We start from the raw sequence: 20,281 nt of genomic DNA, 5'->3' as shown, positions 1-20,281 counted from the left end.
GGAAGGGGTTGTCATTTTTTAAGTAGTTTTGGATTAGAAGCTGTCTCTTATTTCTTTGTTTATATTATTTGCCTCCTGAGAGTAAAATAGTTGTACTAAGTGCGTGCCATTTTCATGACGTATTGATTAACTGGTTACCCAGGTAAAAGTTTACACCCCCTCCCCTACTTTATGTGTCTATACCAAGTCGAGCCTTTTAGCAAATTTGTTGATTTTGGTAATTTCTGTTTCCTATGTTATCTATCTGAAATTAGGACTCCCTCAATTTCAATCCAGCGGAGCTGTTACCAGAATTGTTGACCGTTATATTTTTGTCTGTTTTGCCTGATGTTTTGTCTGTCCTTTTGGTAATTTAGTGATTGTCACTCTGGTATAAACTACTAGTTACTTTTCTTTGACAAATACTTGTTTTATCACGCACTGTTTTAATCATTGATATTTGATGATGCACGTGTTAGGTAACTAAAGCATTAGCTTCATATTGAACTATAACTTAATACTGTGTCATTTATTTGCAACATTAAAATGCAAACCAATATTTCTTGTACAATTTGATTAAAAATACTAAGTTAAACTTGAGTTTCAATGAATGTCATTAGGTTAAAGTTTATTTAAAATCATCGTCCGAACCGAAGACTTGACATTCTAACTTTTGGGCTATCTATTTGTCTAGTTTTCAGTCCATTAAGCAGAGCAGCCACTTTGTCAGCAAATGCACTATTGATATTTGAACTTCTCTTCTGTTCTTTTTCTGGAATAATAAAACAGTGATATTGTTAGATGGTTAATTTATTGAAGTGTATTTTTATCATATAATTTCAATATTGTTATTTTATTTGGAAGCGTCACGGTAACCAAAAGTGTACATTAATATGTAAATCCCGTTTCATGACGTCACGACTATAAATTCCTACACATGCGATGTATACTTCTGTACTTAAAATTAATTAAAAACTTGAAAAATGTAAAGCCTGGAACTTGATCAATGTCTAAGGCTACATTAAAATATCATTTTTTTTTGTATCATTTTTCGAGGGTCCCTGGTCATTCAATTTTTTACGTTTTCCCACATTTCTATTTGTGATGTAAATAATTAAAGATTATTTTGGTTTTTTTCGAATTTTATGCGACTGTTATACAAGTGAGAGGTTTAGCTAGCTATAAAACTAGGTTTAATCCACAATTTTCTACATAAGGAAATGCCTGTATCAAGTCAGGAGTATGACAGTTGTTGCCCATTCGTTTGATGTATTTGAGCTTTTAATTTTGCCATTTGTTAAGGGACTTTCCGTTTTGAATTTTCCTTGGAGTTCGGTATATTTGTTATTTTACTTTTTTCGTCTTCATTGTGTACAAACTCACATTTCTCTTTTACTATCTCTATATTAGTTTTGTTGTGAATGCCGTTGTTGCTGCTGTTGTTGTGTTATATGTTTAATATATTTCGTCATTTTATTCACCAAAAATATTAGGAGTGTGTTGAATTTATTCTTTGCCAAATAGTCACTAGGAATAAGTATTGCAAGGCTTGTAGTTTTCATACACTGTAAAAATCGTGCCAGTTAATAGATACTTGTATGACATGTTTAGTTCTAAGCATGTTTGGGATTATGTTAAATATTTAAAGACATTTCTAAGTAAGCACATTAAATGTACACAAGTCTTAAGGCATGAATATAAAACACTTTTAAATAAGACCAAACACACTACGTTCTAATCTTAACATGATCCTAAACACAATCCTAAACACACTGTTAACCTAAACATGTTTAGAACTGCGACATGCGTAGATCAAAAGGTGTAAATAAGTTCGCAATAAAATGTGTTTAGAACTGTGTTTAGGATCTAAACACGATTTTTACAGTGTATTTATTATAAAAAAAAATGTTATTGACAAGTAAATATGTTGCCTTACCTGATGTATCTAAGGGTGAAAGGTCATATAGTTTTGACAGTTCGTCATATTCACGTGGATATGAAACATCTTCTATATCACGAAATCTAAGTTTCTTTAGTATCAATTTTCTTAAATCTGAAATAATGAAATGACTGAGTTGATTGATTTACATAAAACATTTGATTTTACGTTATTTCAAACATACACATTATTATATAGAAATGGTTAAACTCTTGATCATAATTAAACGCCTTCTTTTGAAATAAGTTGATATAATGATGCACCATTGTGAGCTTTTTTTCCAATTTTTGAGAAATTAATGTACATGCAGTGTAGAAAATATTATAACTTCCTTAAATAAATGTACACAAATTGAACATATTTAGAACTGGTTTAATTTTTCGAAATCGAGGCCAATAATATTTCATCATTTCATTGTTTCTACTTCAATAGCTGAAATTTTTCTTGTAGCTTTCAGACGGTAATATATTTCAAATGTTGTATGTTCTTTTAGTCTCCATCTTAACAGATAAAAGCAATCGGCAAACCTCGACAGATTCCGCTATCTTACATGACGCCGAATGCAGTTGAAAGGTTATTCCAGAAACACGTGTCACACGCACTTGTAACGGTACATGTAATTACACTTTTAAATTGACTAGTTTATATAATATCGCAAAAACACAATATATGTTTTATACACATTACGTTTTACTCTTAGCTGTGTGACTTTATTAAAAATATAAAACCTAACAACTCCTCGAGAATAACTTAAATGGTTTAGGATCTGAAGATATCCATTGCTATCTATTGTAACATAAGTGCTAGTTTTTTTTACAAAAAAATGTTTTCCCTATGAATAAAATGAGATTTGAGTTATATGTTACGTATACGTTTGCTCTTAAATGAAAATAGCACTTTATAAATTAGTTGCGTTCGAAGTGCTTTTCTTGATTTACCTTCATTAGGAACTTTCAAAACCAAAAATAGGAAAGCAAAGGAAGTACTCGAAATCGTAAAGAGGCATATGACCTAGAAGATTACCCAACTCAATATAACTTTAGGTCGATTGAGGAGCCATATAACCTAGAAGTTTACCCAAGTCAATCTAACATTAGGTCGATTGAGGAGCCATATGACCTAGAAGATTACCCAAGTCAATCTAACTTTAGGTCGATTGACGAGCCATATGACCTAGAATTTTACCCAAGTCAATCTAACATTAGGTCGATTGAGGAGCCATATGACCTAGAAGATTACCCAAGTCAATCTAACTTTAGGTCGATTGAGGAGCCAAATGACCTAGAAGTTTACCCAAGTCAATCTAACATTAGGTCGATTGAGGAGCCATATGACCTAGAAGATTACCCAAGTCAATCTAACTTTAGGTCGATTGAGAAGCCATATGACCTAGAAGATTACCCAAGTCAATCTAACTTTAGGTCGATTGAGGAGCCATATGACCTAGAAGATTACCCAAGTCAATCTAAATTTAGGTCGACTTTGCTTGATAGAGTCAAGGAACAGTAAATTCGCTATGTAGCAGATTTTGTTAAAATTTTGCATTCTACTTTTACATGTTGACCTCTAAATAGAAATAGAAAAAAATAATGCATTTAACTGTTATTCTTCTTAAAAATCGATATGTTATGGCCAATTGTCTTTCCGTTTTTGATTAGGTAAAATGATCCAACGTCAATGGTTGAATTAAATTATTTTAGAACGTCGTAAAACTTAACTTATCGCAACGTATCATATACAAATAAGGAGATGTGGTATGATTGCCAATGAGACAACTATCCATCAGATTTCAAATGAAGTGAATGTAAGCAATTATAGGCAAATGTACGGCCTTCAACAATGAGAAAAACCCATGTCGGCTGTAAAAGACACCGACATCAAAAATATGAAACAATTCAAACGAAAAAACTAACGGCCTAATTTATAACAAAATAATTTACAAAAAACAAATATGACAGACATGAACCAACAACAACCATGCACTGAACTACAGGCGCCTTACTTGGAACATGCACATAACTTGAGAATGTGTCGGGGTTAAACATGTGTGTGAGCGCTCAACCCTCCCCTTACCTGGGACAATGGTGTAACAGCACAACATAAGAACAAACTGTAAAAATCAGTAGCAATTGGCTTAACTCAGAAGATCGGTACGAGGCAAGCTTAACTCAGAAGATCGGTACGAGGCAAGCTTAACTCAGAAGATCGGTACGAGGCAAGCTTAACTCTGAAGATCGGTACGAGGCAAAAATAAAACAACTAACATAAAACCAGTAGACACAAAGCACCGAAATAAGAGTACTCGCAGTTACTTAAAGCTATTTCAAAGCCAATTACAACTAATAAATAAATCATGTTCTCCCAGACTAAAGTATCAGTAATCAATACACCTCCAACGTATCATATAGTATGCTTTTCACCCATTGTTTCCAAATATTCATGAAGACAGGACATATAAGGAATAGTATTACAAGAAAAGTTTTTAAAAAGGTCAATCGACTTCGAGGAAATTCGTACAAAATCTTGCACAAATTAACATTAGGTTAAGACATGTTTTATATGAATAAAGAAAAAGTAGTGCATTTGCCAATAAGACAGCTACTAAATACAAATAATATCCTAAATACAAAATAATATCTTTTTCATTATTTTATGACTGTACCTTCTTCTCTAATACGTTGCTCATTTTCATCAATCTCTTCCTCTCCGATATCTCGCGAGAATTTGTCAGCTGATGTTAGGAAGCCATGAAATGGTACACCGTTACTACATTCAATAAATATATATGTCCATAAACACAAAGACGCAAACAATTTACATGTAACAGCATCCATCTGGAAAAGATTAAAACAGAATTGTGTACTCAAGATGTATATTCACTCAAAAGACAATTTACATGTAACAGCATCCATCTGGAAAAGATTAAAACAGAATTTTGTACACAAGATGTATATTCACTCGAAAGACAATTTACATGTAATAGCATCCATCTGAAAAAGATTAAAACGGAATTGTGAACACAAGATGTCAATTCATTCAGGAAAGAATTAACACGCTGCAGCACAATTGGAAAAAATAGTATTTTGATATGACAAATATCGTTTGTCTTCAGTTTTAAGATTTACAAATTTAGAATTCTTATGTGAAAATGTTGCCTTGCGTATATTCTTACAGGACTAAAATATCGGCATAATTAAAAATTATTCTGTAAATGTATATACATGTACTCACTGGGCTTTTGTTTTACCTGGTGACATGTTGTCACATTGGTAGTACACTTTGGAATAAGAAACTGAAACATCTTATTTATATAAATCACTACCCAAACTATTGACCGTTTCCGAGATCAAATCCCAATATCTGTTCTTAACAAACATTTCCACATCTAAATAAGACCTATACTATATGTAGTCTTAATCAAAATGTACAAAAAACAGACTGGGGTAAAAAGGAAATAAATTGTTACTTGTAAATAGTTGTTTGTAAATAAACATAAGATACCACGCGCGCGAGGTATAGTAAAATTGCATTATTTCAAAACAAGATAAGACAAGACAAATACCGGGGTACTTGATTAAAGTATCGCCCCAATATTGACATATATATTTATACACATATCGATAAAATCACAGTATCATTTTAAACGATAAGAGCCACTCTAAAAAAAGTTATGATAGACTATAAAAATAATTCTTCAAAACACACTACTATTTAAAATCATATAAAATACTTTTTTTCTTTTTAATAACACAGCATAGCATATTTTGGCTATAAATTAACATGCATTTTAAACATGAATTTATCAACAGTTAACTTGTAAATATTGATTAAACTTAAATTATAGTAAATTGATACTTTGTAGAATAGGATAACCACTAAATTGATAATTAAACTTGAGATAATTAGATAATCAATAATATCATTGTTATGAAGCTACTATAATTAAAATGTCATATCTAAACTTCGGTCAGGTTCACGGAGAAAAAAATTACCATAAGTAAAACTCGCACAAAGGGGGATAATTCAATATTTTGTTTAAATACAATTTGTAAATTCATTTTTTTTTTATTTCATTGATCGACTCATTTTTGTAACTTTATGATAAAAATTTTCAATGAAAAGTTTTTTTCTGATATCGGGTAATCGTGTGGTGCATATACATACTTTTGAAAAGACTTATTCCTTATATAGAAGATATATATAGAAATATAAAGATGATTTTGAAATTTTTGTGATATGGTATAATTATACATGTATGTAATTCTGATGCATCGTGTAGACAGAGTGCAACGATCTCTACAAAGACTTCTTTGTGGGTCCGTAGGCGGTCTGTTGCCAAATGTCTGCCCTTTACCAACATGTCCTCTTTTTCCTGTGACATCCCAAATTTTCGCCCTTCATCCCAGTCGACCAACTTTGCAGAACCTATATTTTGGATGTATTGTTTATCTAATTTGGTCTAGAGTATCATGAAATGTATGCCACTGTACGTTAAGCAATGCAAAAACAAATCAAACAATCTAAGTGGACATTTTTGTGCTATAAAGCAAGCTAGCCCAGTAATGGTAATCGCGAGGAAAAGGCACCTTCTTTCCAGGCAAATTTCCAATGATTTTCATGAAGAATATAAAGAGAAAGATTTCCTTGCAATAAATCTTATTCAACAAGCTTTGAAATTTATAACAAAAAGGGGTGTGTATTTCATCATTGAAGGTTTCAGATTTGTTCATTTGTAAATGGGTGTATGCGTGGTTAAATTTATCTTGACTAAGATAGGCTTTCCAAATTAAATCTTGTTAAGCAGCTTCAACATTTAAATTTGAAAACCAGTAATTGTTTCTAAAACGATTTTTGATAACTGGGTAAAAAAGAAATTCGACAAATTTATGTAATCAAAGACTATTGTTCAAAGTATTTTTTCAAGTTATTCATTATTTAATTTACTTGACTTTATTTTACTTCAGTTTAACTGGTTACACATTAAATTTTCACATCTTTGCTTACAAAGTTTCACAAGATCCAAACGACTATGAGAAGAACAGCAATAAAAGCACAAGTTCCTTTAATTATCTTCGGAGTCTGTCAAGTTTTCTTTAACAAACAACACAGAACTGAAATTTAAATGCAAACCGAGCTCCTGTCAAATCCATTGTGATATCAGGTACTCTTGAAAGCTAAAGATGTCTGGCTTTGCATTTTCCATTTGTCGAATTTTTCATCATTGTTATCATTTTTGTATTAACACCAATGAAAAAAGTTGCGTTATCTCACATTCCCCATGCATGTTATATGTATAAAAATAGAAAGATGTTGTATGATTGCCAATGAGACAACTCTCCACTAGAGAGCAAATGACATGGAAGTTAACAACTATATGTCACCACACGGCCTTCAACAATAGCAAAACTCATACCGCATAGTCAGCTATAAAAGACACCGAAATGACAAATGTAAAACAATCCAAACAAGAAAACTAACGGCCTGATTTATGTACAAAACAATGAACGAAATACAAATATGATATACAGGATCAAACGAAATTATCTTTTATTTCATATTTGTTTTTCGTTCATTGATAATTTTGAAATGTATTGCAATGTACAGAATCTCTACTTTAAGTTAATCATACTAATAGAAGCTAAAAGGTATTTTACCAATTTTTTTTTTTACTTTGTATTTTTTCGTCATCATTACTATTATAATTAAATAGTTGTCATTAGTATTTGTCGCAATAGATAAATTGTGATAAGTAAATTTTAAATGTACTGCTATGTATCTTACCTTCTTTGTTAAAGAAGTCCGAAAAAAAATGACATTACTAGTATAACATAATAGTATTAATACATAAATCTTGTATTGATTAATACCGCGAAAACGCAAAGATCACACATTAGTATAATTGGACAACTAAACTAAAAATGAAACAAAAAGACTAATACGGCATATGGATGACTCAGAAAAATACCAAATCTGTTGTATATAATAGATTGCATAGGTGAGTGATGAAAACTGTATACCGTGCGTATTGTCTTGGAAACAATGAATTTTGTACATGGTATTTTTCCTTTCTTTTTTCTTATGTAAGCAGGCTTCGTGATGTTTTCATCTGACAGAAAAACAAATTGTTGTATTGACGCACTCGTCAAGATGAATATAAAAATCTTCATAATAAAGTTACAATGAAAAAGAATAGACTTAGAATAATAATCCTCCACTAATGGAAACTATTATGTTACCCATGACAGGCGCTGATTCCGGATTTGAGCTAAGGGGCATGCGAGTGAGAGGTTGTAATTGTAAAGTTTTGTAAACTACGTTTTTTTTTCTTTGTTATTATTTGGCATGCGCCGAATGCGCCCACGTCTGAATCTACGCCTGCATGACAAAAACTATTTGTGTAATAATTCGTATTTGGAAATAAGGTATACGTATGCCATCAAAATATTACTTAGATTTTATTTGGGTCTCGTCCAATATTTATAGATTATCGTTGGTCATCTCAAAGAGAATGATTTTCTCGCTTGAGCCGGTACGGCGAAAGTGAGAAAAGCAATCGAGTTGAGATGACCAATGATAATCTGTTTATCGCTATTTTACCTATGACGACGTTGTTAATTTCATTGACAACGGCACGTGCGCCCTTACTTTCTAGCGATAATTTTTTATATCACTCTACTGTGCTGAGAAAGGAAATTATCAGTCAGTAAGATCAAAGAAAAATTTCGTAAAATAGCGATAAAATTATTTACATGGGCACAAGACATTTCGTATACCACTTGCAAGTTATTACATTATTAATTATATTTCGTCTGACCTGATCTGAGCTGATTAAGATGGCTCTTGCTTGACACAAACGTATGAATATCTCGCGGGTGACATGTTTTGTAAAAGAAAACTCTATAGATTAACGTACACGTAAGTTGGTTGGCAACAAAACTAAACTAATTTAGCTCATATTTGCTTATAAATAACTAATGAAAATAGACCATTCATATTCAGGACGAGAACATATTAACAATTAACAAAACAGGTATGTTCTACAAAGCGGGTCGACCGAGATGAAGGCGGACCATTTGAACCGCATGTGACTGAAAATTGGACTATAATAAATGAACGATACATTTTAATTGTATATTGTCTAACTATGTAGTTCCACACTCTAAAAACTGTTCCGTTCTGGTGCATTTTTTGTTATTTATATTTTCGTTCCTTATGGTGTTTTTTTTTTAAGTTTTATTCGGCAATTTTGTTTTGTATTTGGCATTTCAAACATTTGGTCCACAGCGTATCTGATTGCTGTCATACCAGCAACAGGTTTACTAGTCATTCTTATTGGTATTACATGCATGTATATTTAGAGTTCAATCAATTCGACATTTTTAAAATTTTCCTAAATTTACAGATGAAATCTATAATTCAACATTAAAACTAATATGTTGCCGTATTACGAACAATGATAATGCACGTGTCACCATTAACAGTCACTGTGACTGTCTTCATGCATCTTTTTTTTATTTTGAATAATCGATCTACCCTATCACTTTCTTTCCAAGAATAAACACTTGAATATCATACTACCGTTCATGACGCTTTTTATTAGTGGGTATTATGTTATGGGCGTGGAAACCCGTTTTTTAATTAAGTAAAAAACGTACATGTGTAATGTTTGACAATGTATAAGAGTTGCTCTCGTAAATCCGTTTTATTACTAACACATGCGATAAAATTGATTAAATAATATATTGTCTTTCTATTTATTTTAAAAAACCGAGAAAAAAATCATAAAGACAAAATGATAAAAATAAAGTCTTTTCATCTTGTAATTTATTTTTTGTCCATGACTTTTTGTTCGTGGTTTTTCGTTCACTGACTTTTTGTCATACTTTCGGAAAAAAAATACCAAATGCATATTATACATGTATGTTGTATACCTCAAAAAGGGAACCTTTCATTGGTTAGAACTGAAAGATAAATGTTTGTTGTAAACTCCAGTAACAATGGAAGACAACACGTTTTTTTGAAAGATATCAAACAAATGCAACATAATGACCAGATAGAAACTAACTACAAAATGAATATTTTGAAATTTAAGAAATAAATTAATGTATTCAAAGCTGTTCTTTCATAATGACAAATGAAATGAATAAGTCAACAAAACATTTAGGTAATTTTTAATACAAACTCAAAGTATTGGTCGAGTTCAAAGGCAGAAGGCCATAAAGGAAAATCTGACACAGACTTTTAAATGTCATTTGTCTTTAGAATGTTATTTTCTGGTCAAATTTAGCATGAAAATAAGGAAATGAGATTTGATTATCACGGTCAGAATGGAATAACCCATATAGTTTTTTTTTATTTAATTGTTATCCGACTGTGGCCAAAAGAATAATTTCACCATAAATGCCCTGTAATATTGTATAAAAAAATATTCATATACATACAAATTGCCTAAAGTATGTGAAAGTAATTTTAAATTTTCTAGTGTCGTATATCTTCCTTAAATCTTGTTCACTTTTTGCTACAAGATTAAGAATGTTTTAGCTATCTTTTGCTGTATACCTTTTCTTTAAAACATTTCTTTCAAATAAAAAAAAACCACATCTATTGTTACATTCCGCCTCCATCTGACATATATTGAACAATGTATGATACCATGCAAACCATCTTATTTGGAACCTATTTAAAGTTTGTGATCTTTTCATTGTTCCTATTTTGACAGCAAATGCTCTCAAAATGTAATTTTATATGACTAATACATAATTTTACATTCAAAACGATAATATTCATTCTGTGAACCAAACATCTTTGACGGGACATGTGCAAATTAATAACAAATTAAATAAGATAATTGAAATAGAAGATTTGTCCTAAAATAGGTGCAAAATTTATTTAACATGCATTTTAGCTACAAAATTTCAAGTAACTCATATACGATAGGGGAACCCTTCTTTTCGGCGATTGAATATATAATTAAAATGCTGCAAACTTCATCCATTTAAAAGAGACTGCTTTTTGGATAGACGCTTGCTCAAAATTTAACACTGATTATATCTATGATATATCTATACTACTAAAATAACGAGGTGCACTTTGTTCGAACCAAAAACGTTAAAAAGACCAAAAAAGTAGGAAGTTAAAGAGCATTGAGAACACAAAATTCCGAAGGATTTTGTCAAATTCAGCTAAAGTCATCTATTCCAAAGGTAGTTCTCCTCTCTTTGATATGAGATTCTATTGCACTAATTTTTGGTCGATTAAATGTCCCCTGTTCCAATATACAAATCTGTCTTAAAGAATTAAACTTGAATGTCCGTAATTGTTTTTATGTGCCATGTTCGTGTCTTTTGTCTAATAATTTTCCACTTTATAGGCGTTCGTAACCTGCTATTTCTTATACATGTGTTTATTTTTCCACATTTGATGTGTCTGTGTTTACACTATGACAAGTGTAGGTATGATATCATAAATATCAATATGATATTCACTTGTAAGTTATACAGTGGTAATTCCTTTTTTTTAATTACAGTAATAGACAAGCACGCAAGTACTCAAATAAGTTAATTGTTAAAAAAACTTGGTTTAGATTTCATATTACAATGTCTATATATGTGATTTTTGCACTTGTAGTCGTTATTAAACATGTCTTATTGCTCAAATATCATTGCTATTTATTCTGTGGTTATGAATATTTCATGTGTTATTCCTGATTTTCAATTTTTTGCGTGGAAAAATATTATTTATGGTGCATGTTTAAAAGGTTTTTATAACTGATCTGTACATATTAAATTATACAATCGTTAAACGATAATGCTAGGATGTCTGAAAGGCGAGACATGTTAAACAAGAGAATTTTCATTCAGGGAATTTCATAGAACTAACTTTTGTTATATTTTCATGTCAACAACGTCTAAAATTAACACGCATAGAGAAAACAACTCTATGCAATATGTTATAAATTTTCTTGAAATGACTCTTTATCACTTTTTTTAGTAACACAAAAGAAATAAGATAAGAAGAACGTTATATAACTTTGCAAAATAAAAAAGTCTACTTTATAATCTAGGACATTGTGTATGACTCATGTTTATGAAATTCTGGTTAGCAGTGGAGGGGTATTAATTTGATCAAGCTTGAGATACAATATTATCATGATGCCAACGTGGCTCATTGTTTAAGGCATGTCATATGCATTACAAATGAGCCACGTTAGCACCTCGAAGTATACTCATGACACGAGTTACTGATGCCACGGGTGGAACATACCATACTTGTTGAGGTTTCGTGTATATATTTCTGAACAAATCTTTGTACGATCAGAGAATAAGCTTTGAAAAAAAATGAAAAAAAAACCCTCGTTCCCAGTTGGGATGGCAAGAGAGAAAGTTACATATTCACCCCTGTGCTTTTACTTACTACAAAAAAATCAAGTACTCGTATATCGGTACTTTGTGCATTTAGTCTTTAGTCTTTTAGATAGTTGTTTTGTGTTGTGTGTCGATATGATAAGTCAAGTCTTTTTCAACTGATATTTTTTGTAATGTTTTGTTGGTACATCATTGTCCCAGGTTTGAGAGAGGGTTTCAAGCGCTCTCAAATATGTTTAACCCCGCCATATTCTATATGTCCCTATCCCTAGTCATGATCCTGCAATTCAGTATTGCCGTTGGTTGCTGTCAGTCATTTTTGTTTTTCGTTTCTTGTTTTGTCATAAATCAGGCCGTTTTTTTTTAATTGTTCCACATTTTGTCATGTCCGATCTTTTATAGTATGGTTTTTGTTCAATACTGAAGGCTGTACGGTGACCTATAGTTGTCTAAATTGGTTTCATTTGGACTCTGTTAGATTGTTCATTGGCATTTGTACAGCATCTACTTATTCTATATAATAATCAGATTGGTTGTTGTTTAAATGTGTAACGTCCATTGGCAAATAGTGCATAAAATTGAGAATGGAAATGGGGAATATGTCAAAGAGACAACAACCCGGCCAAAGAGCAGATAACAGCCGAAGGCCAACAATGGGTCTTCAACGCAGCGAGAAAATCCCGCACCCGGAGGTGGTCCTCATCTGGCCTCTAAATAAAAAATGTGTACTAGTTCAGTGAAAATGAACGTCATACTAAACTCCAAAACATATAAATGAACTAAAATTAAAAAACATACAATAGATATAAGAAGATGTGGTATGAGTGCTAATGAGACAACTCTCAATCCGAGTTAAAATTTATAAAAGTGAAACAATATAGGTTAAAGTACGGTCTTCAACACGGAGCCTTGGCTCACACCGAACAGCAAGCTATAAAGGGCCCCAACAATTACAAGTGTAAAACCATTCAAACGGGAAAACCAATGGTCTAATCTATATAAAAAAAAAAGAAACGAGAAACACCTATGAACCACATCAACAAACGACAATTACTGAACATCAGATTCCTGACATAGGACAGGTGCAAACAATTGCAGCGGGTTTAAACGTTTTAATGGTACCAAACCTTCACCCTTATCTGAAACAATAGTGTAACATCACAACATAGAAAGACACACTATAAAATATCATTTGAAATGGCTTAACTCAATCAAAAGACATATTAACACCAGTGAACATACACTGAACAAATAAATTTGATCTATGATATAATGTAAATACAAAATAAATAAACTAGGGGAAGAATAATTAAAGTAACATATTATACCGCTGTGAAATGTTAAACAATTTAAGAAAAACAATATGCTTGAACAAAAATATCAGCCATTTGCAATTACTTTAAACACAGGTAAATGAAAATAATTTTGTTGTTAGGTATACGTGTACAGTTCAAATGGAGAAAGGAAATATTTTTACAAAATAATTTGATGTTCATAGTACGAAGAAGTGGAAAATTATAGTAATACCAAACACTTATCAAAGCTGGTATATAGACCAGATATAACCCTGAATAAGTAAACATTAAATAACAAAAAAGCATTACAATTAGTATCAACAGGTCAAATAAACAAGAAAGTACGATTTGAGAGTACTCGCATTTACTGACAGCTAGTTAAAAGCCAAAAACAATTAATAATAAAAAATCATGCATCAGAGACTAAAATAAACTAAAACACATCCCAGGGATGTAGTATTTTAACGTCATGGACAGTCAAAGAAGAAATTACTTGTGCAATGCCAAAAATAAATGTATCGACAGGCAGTAGGATAGTTAGGAGTTAACCTCTTTATAGATTAAAATGAACGTGGGTGTGTTTTTATATATCCCGTTTGAAAAGAATACAAATTTAGTTATGTTTTAATTTGCTGATGACAAAATCGATATTAGTGCCAATGTAAACTATATTCAAAGATCTAATTACAACATTGGTAAGATAACCTTTACTAATAAGTTTGTTTAAAGGTCCCATGAGTTTACACGGATCACATAGTGATTTTCGCGCTTTAAGTACAATATTACCGTAAAATTTAAAGATAAACAAAGGCCAGAGGCTCCTGACTTGGGACAGGCGCAAACATGCGGTGGGGTTAAACATGTTTTGTGAGATCTCTACCCTCCCCTATACCTCTAGCCAATGTAGAATAAAGAAACACACAGCGATACGAACAGTAAAACCCAGTTTAAAAGAAGTCCGAGTCCGATGTCAGAATAGGTAACAAAAGAAACTAAGCAAAATGACGATGATACATAAATTAACAAAGGACTACTAGCAGTTATTGACATGCCAGCTCCAGACCTCAATTAAACTGATTAAAAGATTAAGTCTTCATCATATGAATATCAAGTACAATCCCTCCCGTTAGGGGTTTAGTATAATACCATCATAAAATATATAAGAAGAACATAACCCGTATCATGCCAACAACTGGCTTTAGAATAAATGTGTTTATTTCCGATGCAAAGACCCTATGAGTGAATCAATATTAATACCAAAATATGCAATCCTTAATGACTTGACAACAGTATCGTAACTATATCCCTTCCGAATAAGTATGTTTAAAGGTTTGGTTAGCTTTTGATGTGAATGCCGACATTTTTGTGCTTTGTAAAGAATATTGCCATAAAAGATTGGATGTGAAATACCTGAACGTATAAGATGTCTGCATGTTAATTTATATATACGAATGATGTCCTTGTACCGATGATAAAATTTAGTAAATGTTTTGACTAGTTTGTGATATCGAAAACCCTGGTGAAATAATTTTTCAGTAATACAGAGATTTCTTTCGTTAAAATCAAATACGTTGTTACATACACGAGCGAGTCGAACAAGTTGAGATATATAAACACCATAAGATGGTGACAAGGGAACATCACCATTTTGAAATGGATAATTAAAATAGGAGATGAAAAATCATCTCTTTTGTCATAAATTTTGGTATTAAGCTTCCCGTTAAAGATATATATATATATCAAGATCCAGGAAAGGGCAATGTTCATTGTTAGTATAAGCTTTATTTAAGGTCAGTTCGGCAGGATAAATCTTTTTAGTGTACATACTGAAGTCGTCGTTTTTGAGAGCCAATATATCATCTAAATATCTAAAAGTGTTATTATATTTTTTAATCAGATGTTGTTTCGATGGGTCTTTGCTGATTTTAGTAATAAATTGTAACTCATAGCAATACAGAAAAAGGTCCACAATAAGTGGTGCACAGTTAGTCCCAATGGGAATTCCAATAACTTGACGATATACGGAATCTCCATAGCGAATAAAAATGTTATCTAGTAAAAATTCAAGGGCAGTTAAAGTATCAAAGCAGGTCCAATTGACATAGTTCTTTTGTTTGTTGTTACTGAAAATGACCTAAAAGAGTTTGAACATATATATTCGCATTCTGACTTTTTAAATGCCCATTTAATGAGGTGTGTGAATTTTTTCTTAATAAGATTATGATGTAAAGTTGTATATAGGGTAGAAAAATCAAAACTTTGAACAGATTCGAAATCACCAATATAAGCATGCAATTTATCAAGTATTTCAAACGAATTTTTGACACTCCAAAAGTAATTAATTCCACTATTTTTAAAGGCCTTATTTGAACAATTTATTACCAGGTTTTTGATTGTACCAAGTGTACTAGTTAGTAGAATAGATAGTTTAGTAGTGGAACAATTGCTTGAAAACGAAATAAATCTATATTTGTAAGGAGTTTTGTGCAGCTTTGAAGCCAGTACATAGTTTGAACTTTCATTGTATTTGGTTCTGCTTGTAAAGAGGTGGCTAAAAGTTTATGTTTGTTACAGATGTCATTTTCCGAAAATGGAGTCAGTTGGAATGTTGCATGTTCAGGGCGATATTACAACCAGTAGGGTAAACATCGTCATGAATAACCAAATAAGCAAACGGGAATGGAAGTAAACCAAGAAAGGGAAAAATATAGAAGGAAGAAAACAAGAAGACTTGAAATTGTCGTTTGAAAATATAAGTAAAATAATCATAAGAACTAGTTAAATTTGTAAGGAAAGAAAAACATGTTACGATATTAATCGGTTCCCTTAATCTTGTTTTATATGTTAAGTTGTTCTGTACTCCTAGACGCTGTTCCTGAATTGCTAACATACTTGTTACCCCTCTGTATACATTAAAATTAAAAATTCTGTCAGCAAGTTAGGAGGCTGTAGTTCAATGGTTGCCGATGGTTCATGTCTGTCATATTTGTTTTTCATAAGTTGTTTTGTTATAAATTATGCCGTTAGTTTTCTCAATTGAATTGTTTCAAATTTTTCATATTGAGTCTTTTATAGCAGTCTATACGGTATGGGTTTTTCTCATTGTTGAAGTCCGTACGGTGATCTATAATTGCTTATACGTGTATCCACTGCACGAACTCTGGTGGAAAGTTATCTCACTGGCAATCATACCACATCATCTTATTTGTATAATGCTTGGTCTATTACGATGGCATTATTTTTTCATATAGCTTGTGTGACAGTTGTTGAGACTTTGTTGTCAAAGTAAAGCGGATATAAATGGTTTGTACAGGAGTTGATTCAGACGGGGCGCACTATCCCCCTTTTGTGTCAAAATAAAGTCCTTGTATTCCTAATTCTAAGGAGCTTCCCTCTAACATTGAATAATGGATCCGCGCCTGTTGTGACAGCATTAAATGCTTTTATGACCGATTTAAGCATTTTGTGACAAAAATAAAGATTTTGTGATCGAATTAAAGAATTTGTGATCGGGCAAGGAATTTTTTGTGAGCGAAGCAGAGAATTAATGACCACAATAATGAACTTAATGTGACGGTGGTATAGCAGTTATGACTGTAATAAAGAGATAATTAAGCATACATGTATATATTTCTAAAGACAAACTTCGTTTAAACTTATTAACGGGTTTGTACTAACACGAGCAACACGATGGGTGCCAAATGTGGAGCAGGATCCGCTTACCCTTCCGGAGCACCTGAGATCACCTCCAGTTTTTGGTGGGGTTCGTGTTGCTCAGTCTTTAGTTTTCTATGTTGTGTTTTGTGTACTATTGTTAGTCTGTTGGTCTTTTTCTTTTTTAGCCATGCCGTTGTCAGTTTATTTTCGACTTATGAGTTTGAATATTCTTTTGGTATCTTTCGCCTCTCTTTTAGAATAAATAAAACTTTTTCTTTCCATGCTAGACAAACTAAATTCTCAATAAAACAATGAATTTATCCAGTCTTTGTTTTTGATTACAATCTTGTAAATTTCATTGCAAAATTCGTAAATCGAGAAAACATTTTGACGCTGTTATACTATCTTCTCTACTATATATATTATAAGAACAGCAGCTTACAAAAATCATCTTTTTTTTATTTGATACAGAATTAATACGGAGAATATGGGGAAAAAACTATCTTTATTTTGAATGGTTATCTCAATGAGAAGCAGCATCGTATTCTGTAAACACAAATGGTTAGACAAATGAAGAGGTATACCAAGTGCCACTTTTTGACTACCAAAAAATGCGAAGTATTCCTTAACCTGTTGAAAATTAAAATAATTAAATTGCAAATATTGATCACGAAAATGATCAAATATGAGTTATAGTTTCGTTAGATAAGGATTCTCTTGAATTAGGAGAGGCTGTTGTCAGTATCAAAATAGAAATTAAAATGTTTCATACCGATGCAATATCAATTATTTTGAGCATACTTTTTCTTTAAATGCACTGAAGTTGAGGAAATAAATAATTCCAAGGTGCAATAAAATAAAACACAAGTTAAAGCAAAACACACGAATAAAAAGGAGTAGACAAAAAAGGTCAACAGAACACTTCATGTAAAATTAAAGACTAACAAGAACGCCATAAAAACATGAGGGAACTCAAGTGCCCCACTAAAGTAAATAAGATTTAAAAGTGTATAAATAAAATTATAACTAGTGATACGAAAGGTAACAAAACCGTTTATTAACTTTTATAGTATTTCCTCTTCATAATGTTAAGGTAAAGAAAGGTATTAATGAGCACCATTGTTCTCATAAAAGTTCCTATCAAATTGTTATTCAAAATTCAAACAATTAAGCAATTTGTATCAAGAACATCATGATACATGTAAACATGTGTTTAAAAAATGTAAGGTATCCATCTGAAATGCTTCTAAGGCTTCAAAAATAGTTTAAATGTAAAATAAGAACTTACCACACAATTATCAATCCTCAAATGTTCTTAGAAAGGACAGATATGAAATATTGTCTACTTTTATATACTTTACCATATGCAAATAATTTGCATAAGCGACCAATCGTGACGATCCTGTTCAGTTAGTGCTGATTAACTTGTCACTATAGTTAATGAAACAATGACAGGAATTACAGAGTATTAAAACGTAAATCCGATTCAGATTTTATCAGACATTTCAAAATGTATAATTGACATCGTTCAATATACACTTAAAATATGAAACAATGCTTATTTTTGTCTGGATATTGTTTTGTGTACATAAACTTAACTTCAACGCGTGACCATTTGAAACTAACATTTCAGTTACAACGCAAAAACAAATAAACATATTTGCTTTTAACACAAAAGTTTTCGAGTTTAATTAACAGAGTATTAAATTTCTTAGTTGGAGAGTTCAAGTAATGAAATTTAATGGATAACAGGAAATGACCATTTCATATCGATGGAGTTCGTATGTTTGCAATTGAATTGTATGACAAAAATAAAATGGCATTTGCCATATTTTTTTTTAAAAAATGTTAAAATTGTAAAACAAACGTCATTCTAACTTTAAAATTTTTAAGTTTATGGAAATCTAGGAACGCACGTATACTCAACGCCTCGTTATTTGAAATATTTCTATGCTGAAATATACGACAATGGTCTATTACAGGTAAAGTTCGCGACTGTTTCTTCATATGGGTTTTAATTTTAGTAAAATTATAAATATTTGCGCACTAAGGAATTGGTATTGTTTTAAAAAGTAGAAATTATCAATGTTCATTTTATAAGGACATTCAAACCATGTGTTTTGTTTTAATCAATGGCTATATTTTAATCATATCATCATGAATTGCTATTTATCGCATATCAAGAGATGAATGGTATTTCAAATTCTAAACTTAAGTCATTTAAAAACCATATCTTCATAGATTTTGAGAACAAAATAAGAATATACAAGGCGTAAAAAATAGGTGTATATCAAAATCAAATCAAATATGAACCAAGTCAGGAATATGACAATTGTTTTCCATTCGTTTGATGTGTTTGAGCTTTTGATTTTGCCATTTGATAAGGGACTTTCCGATTTGAATTTTCCTTGGAATTCGTTTTTTTTTTTATTTTACTTTTCCCTATTGGAAGTGTAAGATCATAGATGTATAAACCCATACATCTATGGTCAGATGGACCAATAAACTAAGGTGTAAACGTTTGTATAGACACTGCCCAAATCTCCTTATTAAGATGTTTTAATGATCAAGAGGTTCAATAAGACAATGTTATCAAACACAGAAATCTATAATGTTAACATAAGCTGAACATGATATTCTAGCGCCCACAATGATTTACAGGCGCTTTATCGCCCCCGAGAGTAATTAAGTTGTAAAAAATCAACACATACGATCAAATATATAACACCTAACACTAACACGAAATTATCAATAAAAAGTGTTACAATCCCAAAATTCTGTATCGAGACATGCAATTGACATTATATTATTTGTATTTATCTTTATTGGAATACAAAAACATCATATGTATAAGATAAATAATAAATAGATATTCTGGTCATATTGTTCAAACTCCCGGAATTAACACAATACAGAATGAAATTAAAACCACTATTTTGTATATTGCAATACGAATTTATCCCAATCCAAAGTTAGTATAACTCAAATTTAGAAGTATTTTCGAACTGGCATAAAAATAAGTTTGATTGAAATTTATCGTTATAAAA

General features: G+C 31.3%; 1 protein-coding gene across 1 annotated transcript; it reads right to left on the bottom strand.

The window, feature by feature from the left end:
* Positions 1-493: 493 nt before the first annotated feature.
* On the bottom strand, positions 494-18,662 carry LOC127729469 (uncharacterized). The gene is made up of 4 exons (XM_052237290.1): positions 18,523-18,662; positions 4,581-4,752; positions 1,916-2,032; positions 494-751 (listed from the first exon to the last, which is right to left on the bottom strand). Exons 2-4 carry the CDS (start codon positions 4,750-4,752, stop codon positions 618-620), a joined length of 423 nt encoding a protein of 140 aa, XP_052093250.1. The 5' UTR covers positions 18,523-18,662; the 3' UTR covers positions 494-617.
* Between the last annotated feature and the right edge of the window lie 1,619 nt (positions 18,663-20,281).

This window comes from Mytilus californianus, unplaced genomic scaffold, assembly GCF_021869535.1.
Source record: "Mytilus californianus isolate M0D057914Y unplaced genomic scaffold, xbMytCali1.0.p SCAF_2, whole genome shotgun sequence".
Classification (NCBI taxonomy): Eukaryota; Metazoa; Mollusca; class Bivalvia; order Mytilida; family Mytilidae; genus Mytilus; species Mytilus californianus.
This window is presented reverse-complemented; position numbering and strand designations above follow the sequence as displayed.